Below are 12,823 nucleotides of genomic sequence, written 5' to 3'. Positions count from 1 at the left end.
TTGTAACAGATCCAGGATTTCATTCAGTTTCTTTTTCAATGTCTTTGTTTAGGTTATGGAACAATAAACTAGGAGATTCAGGAGTGAAATTACTGTCTGTTGTACTAAAGGATCGTCAATGTAAAATAAAGGAACTGCAGTAAGTAACAGATTGAGGAATGCTCTTACAGTCATTGGGGATGTTAGTATTGTGAACTATGGTTCAATATTTGTATTATGATTAAGTATAATAGTCAATGATATGGTTAGAAAACTCATGGAATTTATACAGAATCCTTTGCCCTTTCTCATCGGCCTTTTTATCTCTGTGGCTGACTCTTCAGACTAGGTGCTAATGATCTCACAGCTTCCTGTATTGAGGATCTTGCCGCTGCTCTCAGTGAAAATCGGTCACTGTTGGTGCTGGAACTGAGTAATAACAAACTGGGAAATTCCGGGATCAAATATTTGTCTGTGGCTTTGAAGAATCCAGGCTGTAAAATAAAGAAACTGAGGTATGTGCCAGATGCTGTGAAATTATGTTGATATTAACTGCATACTTGACAACTGCACATAGTAAAATACACATCTTCCTTGTCCCTTCACCTGTCTCCTTCCTAATTCTCAGCCTGAAAGCCAATGGTCTCACTGCTGCTTGTGTTGAGGATCTTTTCTCGGCTCTCAGTATAAATCAGTCACTGACAACTGTGTCTCTGGGAAGTAATAAGTTGGGTGACACAGGAGTGCAACAACTGCCCAAGTGTCTGCGAAACATCAAGGAATTGGAGTGAGTACCAGATCCTGGCATTGTACACTCAGTGGCCACTTTATTAGGTACACCTGCTTGCTAACGCAAATATCTAATCTGACAATCGTGGTGGCAACTCAATGCATAAAAGCCTACAGGTCGAAGTTCAGTTATTGTTCAGACCAAATATCAGAGTGAGGAAGATTTAAGATTAAGATTAAAGGTTTATTTAAGTTTTGTTTTTTTTTTCTTACATCCATCTCACAACATGAGGGAGTAAAATTCTTTATGTTGCATCTCCATCACAATGTACAAGCAATAAGATGGGAAGTGAGGGAGCATATTGCCCAAACACTAAAATTGTATACATAATTGTTTTGTATACATGTATGTACAGTCAGCTACGCAACCGGGTCGCTGCACAGTCAGCTACGCGACCGAACTGGTGTGCGGTCTGACAGGCGGCCGGGCCGGTGCGCGGTCTGGCAGGCTGCCGAACCGGTGCGCGGTCTGACAGGCGGCCGGGCCGGTGCGCGGTCAGGCAGGCGGCCGGGCCGGTGCGCGGTCTGGCAGGCGGCCGGGCCGGTGCGCGGTCTGGCAGGCGGCCGGGCCGGTGCGCGGTCTGGCAGGCGGCCGGGCCGGTGCGCGGTCAGGCAGGCGGCCGGGCCGGTGCGCGGTCTGGCAGGCGGCCGGGCCGGTGCGCGGTCGGGCAGGCGGCCGGGCCGGTGCGCGGTCGGGCAGGCGGCCGGGCCGGTGCGCGGTCTGGCAGGCGGCCGGGCCGGTGCGCGGTCAGGCAGGCGGCCGGGCCGGTGCGCGGTCTGACAGGCGGCCGGGCCGGTGCGCGGTCTGACAGGCGGCCGGGCCGGTGCGCGGTCAGGCAGACGGCCGGGCCGGTGCGCGGTCTGGCAGGCAACTGAGCCGGTGTGAGGTCTAGCTGGCGGCTGGGCCACTGTATATTGATAAGTCTTTTGGTCTAGTGTAAGAAACTATCCCAGAGCCTGTGGGTCCTGGCTTAATGCTGCGGTATAATTTGCCAGACGGTAGCAGCTGAAACAGTTTGTGCTTATGGTGGCTGGAGTCTCTGCTGATCCTCCGGGCCCTTTTTATGCAGCTGTTGCTGTAGATGTCCTGAATAGAGGAAATTTCACATCCACGATGCGCTGGGCCGTCCGCACCACTCTTTGCAGTGCCCTGCGATTGAGGGTAGTACAGTTCTCATACAAGGCAACGACACAGCCAGTCATGATGGTGCCCCTGTAGAAAAGTCCTGAGGATTTGGGGACTTGTGCCGAACTTCAGCTGCCTGAGGTGAAAGAGGTGCTGTTGTGCATTTTTCACCAGACAGTAAGTATGTGCAGTCCAGGTGAGATACTCGGTGATGTGTATACCAAGGAACTTGAAACTACTCACCTTCTCAACTATAGTCCCATTAATGTCAATTGGGGCTAGCCTGTGTGTAATTCACAATCAGCTCCGTTTTTTTCAATGTTGAGGGAGAGGTGGTTTTCTTGACACCACTGTGTTGGGGGTTGACTTCTCCGCAGGCTGTCTCATCATTGTTGGAAATATGGCCTATCAATGTCGTATCATCTGCAAATTAGATCAGTAAATTGAAGCTGTGCATAGCAGCACATTCGTGGGGTATAAGGAGTAGAAGAGGGGGCTCAGTACACAACCCTGGGGAGGCTTAGTTGAGGGTCAAAAGGGCAGAGATGAGGGAGCCCATCCTTACCACCTGCTAGCGATCCGAAATGTGATCTAAATGACTTTTGGTTGTGGATTGAGTGTTCGTGCAGGACAGGGTGGTTTGGGTATTCAGAAACTGCTGATCTCCTGGGATTTTCATGCACAAGTCTCTTGAGTTCTCAGAGAATGATGCTGGAAATGGAAAAAACGTGGTGAGCGGCAGTTCTGTGGGAAAAAACACCTTGTTAACGAGAGAGGTCAGAGGAGAATGGCCAGACCAGTTCAAGCTGACAGGAAGGTGACAGTAAATCAACTAACCACACATGACAACGGTGGTTTGCAGAAGAACATCTCTGAACACACAACACATTGGATCTTGAAGAGGGTGGGCTACAGTCGCAGAATATCCCAATGAGTTTCACTCCTCTACCAAATAAAATGGCCACTGAGTATGTCTTTTTGTAATTTCTTGGTCCTCCATCACCAAACATCTGTTATTAATTCTCGACTCTCTTCCCCCTCCTGCCATTCTGTCCCTGTAAACTTCTCCGTACTCTTACTTTCTGGCTTCTCCTTCCCTTGCAACCCCTGATGGTCAGGCTGGATGATAACAATCTCTCAGCTTGCTGCACGGAGGATCTTGCTTCCACTGTCAGTACATACCAGTCACTACGAGCGCTGAATCTGAGCAACAATAATTTGGGAGATTCTGGAATGGAAAGACTGTCTGCTGCACTTACGAAAGTGAACCAAAATCTGGAGGAACTGCGGTAAGTGAAATGATCTGAAATGATCTCAATGATTGCAGGACTTGGTATTAACTAGTATTAACAATAGTTCAGGTTTATTGTCATTCAACTCTACATGTATACCACCTAAAAAAGCAATGTTCCTCCGGGCTGTGGTGCACAACACAGTCCATAGAACTCTCATACGAAACATCAAGTAATATTACCACTAATAATAAGAGGCATTTACAACATGAAGTCACGTACTGTGATTCAGGAATTGCTTCTTCTTCTCTGCCATCCAATTTCTAAACTGACATTGAACCCATGAACACTAACTCACTACTTTTTTTTATTTCTGTTATTTTCCACTACTTATTTTAACTTAACTATTTAATAGGCATGGGTATACTAATTTTTTTCTCTATAAATATTTATTGTGTATTTCATTGTACTGCTGCCATAAAGTTAACAAATTTCATGATATATGCCGGTGGCATTAAATCTTGATTATGATGAGACCTGGGTGGTGGTAGGGAGTTCCATAGTCTCATGGCGTGGGGCAAGAAGCTGTTTCCCACCTAGCAGTCCATGTCCTAATGCTGTGGTACCTCCTGCCTGATGGTAGGGGATCAAAGCGATTGTTGGATGGATGGGAAGGTTCATTGACTGTGCTAAGGGCCCTGTGAACATAGCACTCCTGATAAATATCTCTGGATAGTTTCTAATACTAATTTCATAGTGATTATTACTAATTCTTTTCAATAACCTCTGTGCATCTGCACTAAAACATCTTTATTTTTGCTTCCTTTTATGTCTCTCATCCCTAGACTTTGGACTGTTGGGCTCACTGTGTCTTGTGCCCCTGATCTCACTTCCATGCTCAGAAAAAGCTGCTCACTGACTGTTCTGGACCTTGGTGGTAATGAACTGGGAGACAAGGGCATGGAATTGTTGTGTGAGGGGCTGATGAACTGGGACTCTAAATTACAAAAGCTGAAGTAAGTCACAAGTCACAATTGTTTGTACTAACCAAGTGTCCGACAATGAGAAATAGTGATGGTGTAAATGAACGCTGGGTAATGCTTCATTTCTTCTCTGATTCACAGGTTCTGGAAGAATAATCTCACTGATTTATGCACAAAACATCTTGTCCGTGCTCTCTATGCAGTCCAATTGCTGCAGAAATTGGACCTTAAGTCTAACTCATTTACTGATGAGTCTGTTGAGCCATTCCGCACCCTCATAATGAAGTGTAGAAATCTGAACATGATAGAGTGAGTACCAAGTTCAAGTTTAATTGTCATGCTAAACGAAACCATATGCCGGAGCCAAGATGCAAAATGCAGTGAACAGTCACACACAGCACGTATAGTGACAAAATAATGTTAGCACAAGTCTCTGAGTAGCATGGCCTGACAATGATGGTGCGAGATGTTATCCTGGAGTTATTTTTATGCAAGAACAAGCAGACAACAGCTCCTCATCTCCTACTGGGTCAGCCACAGGTGAGGGCAGATCAGCCTGTTTCACGCTAGGTATCCACAGACAAAAGTGTTCTAGCTTGCCTTCCAGGGACTGAACACTAGAGAGCAGCACCAGAGATGGAGCTGGCCAGCAGGGACCAGCTTCCAACCCACCATGAATTCCAGTGCTTCTACTGAGTATTTAAATTGATACTCAATATCAAGAGGATCACACATTTTAAAAGATGAAATATCTCATAATTATTGTTGCAGTATTAAACATATTTTGTTGTGATTGTCATCAGTGTAATCAGCTAAATTTTCTTTTGTTTCAGTCTGGATGGAAACAATTTCAGTTCACGGGGCCAGGAACAGCTGCTGTCACTGCGAAAATACAGATACGGAATGAAAGTCATTGTGTGAACAGTTCAATTACATACATCAGAGGTGCTTCTGTGAGCTTTATATCACCCTGCATACTGTCCTGAACTTTTTGGGGTTCTTGAGGATGGTGCAGTGGGTCAATTGCCCATCATTTGTAGGTTAACATATGAGAAGTATTTGGCTCTGATCTGTACTCTCTCGAGTTTAGAAGAATGAGGAGGAGCTCATTGAAACCTATTGAATATAGGTGGATGTGGAGAGGATATTTCTATAATGAATGAGTTTAGGACCATCGAACACAACAACCTCAGAATCGAGGCAAGTCCATTAGGAACACGAGGAATTTCTTTTGCCAGATGGTGGGGCATCTGTGGAATTCATTGCCTCCGAAGGCTGTGCGTGCCAAGTCATTACATATATTTAAGGTGAAGGTTGGTAAGTTCTTGATTTGTCAGGGCATCCAAGGTTAAGGGGAGAAGGCAGGAGAATGGGGTTGAGAGGGATAATAAAACAACCATGAGGAAATGGCGGAGCAGACTCGATGAACTGAATGGCATAATTCTGCTCCCATGTCTTACGATCTTAACGAAACCTAAGTATAGAGTGAATCAGGGTAAATTTTACTTGTGTAACTTCGTGATCAAATGGTTTCTTCATGTACTAGTGAATTTGTATCACCTTTCCTTTCCCCATTTTTAAGCACTGACTCTTCCCAAGCCAGCCTATGATTGGCAATTCAGAGTTTTTAAATGATTCATCTTACTGAGAAATTCAGCTGGATATGGGCACCGAGTGGTCCACTCTAATAACTAGATTAGAGCTGAAAGTATACGCAGTGCACAGGACCAATGACAGCATTTAACTGTCTGCAGAATTAAGCAGATTGAGAGCTTCAGCTATATTGTTATGCTTTGTTACGTACCCCGTAACTGGGTTGCCAAACCAGCAGAAATGGACCACTAGTTGGAATCTGGATTACTACGAACTAATAAAGTTTTATTAAAGAAGTAAGTAACACAGTACTCTAATCGTAAGGATATAAATGCAACAGGTTAGCAACAATACACACATGTACAGAGAACTAGGGTAATAGGAATCAACCAAGCTCTATCACAGTCTCGGGATAAAATGATCAGTCTTAAGTGACGCAGAGTTCAGTTCAGCTTAGTACAGTTCGCAGTAATCGCTGTTGTGCCGTTGGAGGTGGGGGATGCAAATTTGATTCAGGCAGACCTTTGATGTTCTTCGCAGTTGGTTTCGGGTGGACTCTTTTATGTCTTTGATCCAGCTGTGGTCACCGACTGTGACCCCTCAGTTCCAGATACGATCGTTCTTCCGTGGTGAACCCGGCACCCTGGCAAGGGTGGGCACACACACCAGGTCCTCCAAACTCCCACCAACTTGTGGGGGCACACCGCTCTTCCAGGGTCTCGTTATCTCATGATCTCGTGGTGTGTTGTGCCTCAGCGAACCTGTTTTTTATCCCCCTGCTGGGGTATCGCTTGTCCATCAAACTTCAAACAGTTCAGGTTCAAAGCAACCGGTCTGTCAATATTCTGAACTCTGTTTCTTTTCTGTTATCTCTCTCTCCTCTCTCATTAACATTTTGAACGTTTCTCCATTGTCTCCCTTATCTCTCTCATTAGCATCAATCGTCTGATAACTTGGTTTTGGCATCACATCCCTACCTTTCAAAGGATTTTTACCGGGGTAAAAATTATGGGAATGAATACATTATTAGATACACACTAAAATACAGGGTCATCAGCTATTCGGCTAATACAGAGAACTTTAAAATTTCAACACCTTGACAGACAGTCAGCAATCACATTGTCCGTTCCTTTTATATGTTTTATTTTAATATCAAATTCCTGTAAGATCAGGCTGCAGCTTAGCAACCTTTTGTTTTTATCCTTCATAGTGGCCAAAAACACTAATGGGTTGTGATCAGTATAAATTATCAGTGGTTTCCGTGCCGGACAAATATAACAAAGGTCGTCCCACACAAACTTCGCATTCTTTGGCAAGAGCTTAGTAAGAGGGAGGGTAATATCCGCAAAGTTTTTGCAAAACTTCCGATAGTACCCCACCATCCCCAAGAACCTTCTCAGGGCTCTCTTGTCTGTCAGGGTCAGGACTTCAGGATAGCCCACACCTTAGCCTGTATCGGTCCAGCTGCCCCTGTTCCACCACAAATCCCAGATAAGTGACCTTCGCGTGGCCGAATTCACTTTCTGCGAGGTTCACTGTTAGGTTGGCTTCTGACAGCCTCTTAAACAGCTCCTCTACTGCCCCAGTGTGCTCCTCTCACGTGTCACTCCAGACCACTAAATCGCCAATATACGCTTCTGTGTTCTTTAGCTCTTTTGTCACTGAATTAATCATCCTAAAGGGATGTTGCTTACTAGGCTGACCTGATGTGACAACACCACCATGTACCATCTCTTTGCATTGCCCCGGGACATCTGAACATATGTCTGTGTGCCGGTTAATTAGCTTTCTCAGCGGCTCGCTCTGTTCGGGGGTTAAGGGAGAGACCTTATCAGCAAAGCTGGCCAAAACAATAGAGTTCTCCCATCTGGTCGGCACCATGCTTATCTTTTCAAAATGGGTTTTCCCCTTATCAGGTGGCACCCTAGCCTCATTAATTTTCGTGATAACACCGCCTAGGCCTGCTCACTTATCATGGCAAGCTGTTAGCATATCAATAGACTGTAACTGTGTCGGCTCACGTCTACAATACTCAATAATATCCTCCCTCATGCTCGGCCAGTAACTCTTTCATAATTCTATCGACTGTCTTCCTCATCCCAAAATGTCCACCGAGGGGTATCTTGTGGGCCAGGTTAAAAATCTCGTTCCTATAAATTTTCGGCATTACCACCTGGTGCACCACCTCCTATTCCTCATCTACGGGCACGGTACTTGGTCTCCATTCCCTCATTAGTACTCCCTCCTTCACATAATAGCCCACTGGCTCCCTTTTTAATTCTGCTTCGGAGAGAGCTGTCTCCGTCAAAACCATCATCTCCGCATCTCGTTCCTGTGCCTGTATAAATTCCTTCCTTGCTAATGATAAGTCTACCTCAACTCCCTCACTTCTTTCTGCTTCACTACGCTCCTTCTAACTTTCTAACCCCTCCTGGTACAAGGCTGGTAAAAACGTCTCAGCTTCGTACATTCGCTTCGGCAGCCTTTCTGGACATGCACCGAGTCACTGCGCAAACGGGATAAACCTGTGAGTCCATGGGCGGGTCTTCAATCCTGGCAGGTTTGCTTGTCAGTTTTACTGCTGAGTACACATTCCCGCCTGCAAGGTCATTACCGAGTAAGACCTCCACGTCTTCCATCTGTAATTCGGGCCTCACCCCTATCGTGACTGATCCGGAGACCAAGTCACGTTTTAGGTGTATCTGGTGCAAAGGTACTGCTTCAGTCCCTTTTCCAATGCCTTTTATCATCCTGACCTCCCCAGTCTGGGTCTCTGAACTAAAGTCTAACACACTCTTTGAGATCAATGACTGACAAGCTTCAGTGTCTCTCCAGATCCGTACCGGAACTGGGTTTGACCCCTCCTTCACCGACACCAATCCGGCCGAAATAAACTTCTCGCGCCCTTCCTGAACTTTATCAGACCTTCTCTCCCCTAGCGGTTTGTTTGCCAGCTCAATACAGCCAGTGAGAATCGTCGTTTTCCTTTCCCGTCTCGTTCTTTGGGGCAAAGCACCTGGACGCAAAGTGACCGGCTTTCCCACAATTATAGCATACAACCCCAGGAGACTTCCTATCAAACTGCTTCCTGTCTTCCTTATCCTCCTCACTAGTCCCCGGCTTACTTTCTGGCTTTTCCAGCGGACTCTCTCCGCCCTCTCAACTACCCTTGTGGTAGCTTTTACTCGGGGTAAACTTCGCTTTGTGCGATAACGTGTACTCATCCGCTAACTTAGCAGTTGCGGCTAAAGTTTCTGCCTCTTTCTCATCTAGATAGGGCCTCATACCTTCAGGGACACAACTTTTAAACTGCTCAATCAGGATGAGCTGTAGCAGTCTGTCATAATCCCCATTGACCCCTTTCGAGGCGCACCAACGCTCACAATACATCTGCATCTCATGGGCAAACTCTAAATACGTGTTGCCCCACTACTTCCTCATATTCTGGAACCTCTGCCGGTATGCCTCCGGGACCAACTCATAAGTCCTGAGTATTGCCTCTTTCACCACATCATACCTCTGGGCATCTTCTCCGGACAATGTCGAGTAGGCTTGCTGAGCTTTCCTTTTAAGTACGCTCTGAAGCAAAACAGCCCACTTATCCCTCGGCCAGTCCTGACTTGCGACTTTTTCAAAATGTAGAAAGTACCGATCCACATCGGCCTCCTCAGATGGGGGAACCAGCCTAACCTGGGTCGCCGTGAACCCTCCACCTTGGTTCGGCATGGGGCTCTGCACTAGCATCATCCTTAACTTCTCCAGCTCAAAATCCCTGTCCTTCTGCTTCTCTCTCTCTTCTCATTCTGCCTGTCTCTCTCTTCTCGTTCTAGCTGTTTTACCCGGAACTCGTGCTCAAGTCTCAATTTTTCCATCTGCAGCTGTACTGCTTCTCCACCAGGTTTGCCCATAGATACCACCTCCTGCTCCCCTTGGGGAAACACACCTTTAGATACATAATGCTCAGTGATAGCTCTGTGCATCTCCGCTCTCCTCATTGTCGACTTCCCTTAAAAAGATTCAACCGTTTGGCAACAGTTGCCAATTCTGATTTCCTGGCATCCTGTGATGCCTCCAAGTTTGGCCTTTAGAAATTCCTCAATCTCCATTTCTGCTGTTTGCCCTTTCTTTCTTTTGGGAATTTTAACCCAATCAATTTACCCGGTCCCAAATTTGGCGTTCAAAATCGCGGACGAGATCCCCACTTATGTTACGTACCCCGTAACTGGGTTGCCAAACCAGCAGAAATGGACCACTAGTTGGAGTCTGGATTACTACGAACTAATAAAGTTTTATTAAAGAAATAAGTAACACAGTACTCTAATGGTAAGGATATAAATGCAACAGGTTAGCAATGATAATACACACATGCACACAGAACTAGGGTAATAGGAATCAACCAAGCTCTATCGCAGTCTAGGGGTAAAATGATCAGTCTTAAGTGACGCAGAGTTCAGTTCAGCTTAGTACAGTTCGCAGTAATTGCTATTGTGCTGTTGTGGGGGGGATGCAAGTTTGATTCAGGCAGACCTTTGATGTTCTTCGCAGTTGGTTTCAGGCAGACCCTTTTATGTCTTTTATCCCGCTGTGGTCACCGACTGTGACCCCTCTGTTCTGGATACGATCGTTCTTCCGTGGTGAACCTGGCACCCAGGCAAGGGCGGACACACACACCAGGTTCCCACTGATCGTACCTTTACACCCTGTGAGTCTATGGTCGGTTCCCGCGAACCGGACCTCCAAACTCACACCAACTTGTGGGGGCACACTGCTCTTCCAGGGTCTCGTTATCTTGTGATGTCATGGTGTATTGTGCCTTAGTGAACCTGTTCTTTTTATCCCCCTGCTGGGGTATCGCCTGTCCATCAAACTTCAAACAGTTCAGGTTCAAAGCAACCGGTCTGTCAATATTCTGAATTGTGTTTCTTTTCTGTTATCTCTCTCTCCTCTCTCATTAACATTTTGAACGTTTCTCCATTGTCTCCCTTATCTCTGTCGTTAGCATCAATCGTCTGATAACTTGGTTTTGGCGTCACAGCTTTCAGAAAATTAACAAGTTGTACATAATGATCTGTAACTCTAAGATGAGCATGAATCCTGCTGGAATGAGCTGCAGAATTGTTATTTTTCTTGTAGTTTTACTTTCATGCTTGGCATTTTTATATAATCACCAATATACATGTGATAGTTCAGTGACTCTGTAATTCAGCTATTTAATTGGTTAACTGTAATCTGCTGGAATTTCAATCAAATTTACTGTTATTAGTGGTGTGGTATAAGAAGACCAGACCACCTTTGTTCACTCTGTTTTCCTGGTACTCTTTCCCTCTGTCTCTCGCCACATTTCTCCCTTCATGTTCTTTGCTCCTGCAACACCGAATAAAATTATTGTAAGCAGTCAGTTTAATGCCTCATTCTTAACTTCAAAGAGTGTTTGGATTGATGAAGCATCAGGATTGAACAAAACTGAGAGCAGATCATCCTGTGTAATTCTGAGATTATCAGCCAGTATGTACAGTAAATGGCACAGCAGCAATTAGTGTTGGGGTAAGTGAGATTTCAATTGTAACATTTGAGTAGTGGAGATATTCTAGGCCTATTCAATGCTGTAGAGGAAATAATAGAGAACACTAGTAATTAGTAACACTAGAACACTTCTATTTCCTGCAGAGCATCAAAAAAGCTCACCTCTGTCCCAGAATACTGTTGGACTTTTACCGCTGTACCATTAAGAGCATACTCACCAACTGCATCTCAGTTTGGTATGGCAATTGTCCCGTATTGGATGCAAAGCACTCCAGTGTGTGGTGAAAACTGCCCAGTGGATTATTGGCACCCAGTTGCCCACCATTGAGAATGTCTACCATAAATACTGCCTGGGCAGGGTGAAAAGCATTATCAAGGATGCATCTCACCCTAACCATGGACATTTTACTCTCCTCACGTCTGGTAGGCGCTACAGGAGCCTCCGTTCCCGCACCAGCAGGCACAGGAAGAGCTTCTTCCCTGAGGCTGTGACCCTACTGAACCTCATATTACAGCGCTAAGCAGCATTGCACTCATATTTTACTGTCTCAGTACTTTTATATTTGTGTGCTGTAGCACTTTTTATTCACAGTTATTTTGTAAATAACACTTCTTTGCATTTCTGGTTAGATGCTAACTGCATTTCATTGGCTTTGTATCTGTACTCAGCACAATGACAATAAAGTTGAATCTAATCTAATCCAACTAGTAAATTGTGCTGATGTGGTAACAGGACACACAGACACAACAGCAAGGATATAGAAAAGTTCAGCAATGACTCCCAAGTTTCAGAAATTTCACTGGTTCTAATATTGTTAATAATAGAAATTTAGGTTAGCTTTTAGACCTGTGGATAATCATTTTATTCTGTGATCAGGACCTTGTGTGCTACTTAATTATGTATTTATGTAACCACCATTCTTTATCAAAATGTACAGTACTGAGCAAAAGTCTTGTACATATGTAAAAAATTTGGTATAATGAAGGTGCTTTCAAAAATAATTGGAAAGTTTCTAAATATGGTGACGTTATCGTCCAGAACGGCAGCTTAAATCAACAGCTCCTCGGGAAAAACGCATATTTTACTCTGTTAATCTATCAAATATAAAATCTTTCGAAAATATCTGAATTGATAAGGGGGGCAAGAATAAAAGATAAAAGCACCAGTCCTTACATAACGGAGTTAACACTCTTTGAGGATGTTGGTCTAATTGATATATGGAGAGACCTTTTCCCCGACAGAAGGGATTACACTCATTATTCTGCCCCCAATTCTGTATATACAAGAATAGACTATTTCAGAACACTTGGAAAAGATAGAGACAAAATAGTCACCTGTGGAATTTGGACAACAGATGTAAGTGACCATGCACCTATATATTTATCTGTTGATTTTGACCTACAACCAAAGAATACTATCTGGAAACTAAATGCAAGTCTACTCAATGATCCCTATTTTAAGGAACAAATTAAAAAAGAAACTGGTCTTTACTTAGAATTCAATGATAATGGAGCGGTTTCACCTCCCATTCTATGGGATACTCTGAAGGCTGTCTGAAGAGGGAAAATTATAGTGATATCTTCATATAAGAATAAAA

General features: G+C 44.7%; 1 protein-coding gene across 2 annotated transcripts in view; it reads left to right on the top strand.

Annotated features, from left to right (window-relative positions):
* Window positions 1–11,100, top strand: part of LOC134344200 (NACHT, LRR and PYD domains-containing protein 3-like) — a 68,095-nt gene extending 56,995 nt beyond the window's left edge. For both annotated transcript variants that reach the window (XM_063043606.1, XM_063043607.1), the window contains exons 8-14: window positions 53–139; window positions 324–494; window positions 608–766; window positions 3,013–3,183; window positions 3,972–4,142; window positions 4,251–4,418; window positions 4,943–11,100. In XM_063043606.1, coding sequence (XP_062899676.1) covers window positions 53–139; window positions 324–494; window positions 608–766; window positions 3,013–3,183; window positions 3,972–4,142; window positions 4,251–4,418; window positions 4,943–5,030 — 1,015 coding nt within the window. In that variant the 3' untranslated portion in view covers window positions 5,031–11,100. The remainder of the gene's footprint in view (window positions 1–52; window positions 140–323; window positions 495–607; window positions 767–3,012; window positions 3,184–3,971; window positions 4,143–4,250; window positions 4,419–4,942) is intronic.
* Window positions 11,101–12,823: the final 1,723 nt, after the last annotated feature.

This window comes from Mobula hypostoma, chromosome 3 (genome assembly GCF_963921235.1).
Source record: "Mobula hypostoma chromosome 3, sMobHyp1.1, whole genome shotgun sequence".
NCBI classification, from domain to species: domain Eukaryota; kingdom Metazoa; phylum Chordata; class Chondrichthyes; order Myliobatiformes; family Myliobatidae; genus Mobula; species Mobula hypostoma.
Note: the sequence above shows the minus strand (reverse complement) of the source record. Positions and strands in the feature narration are given on the sequence as shown.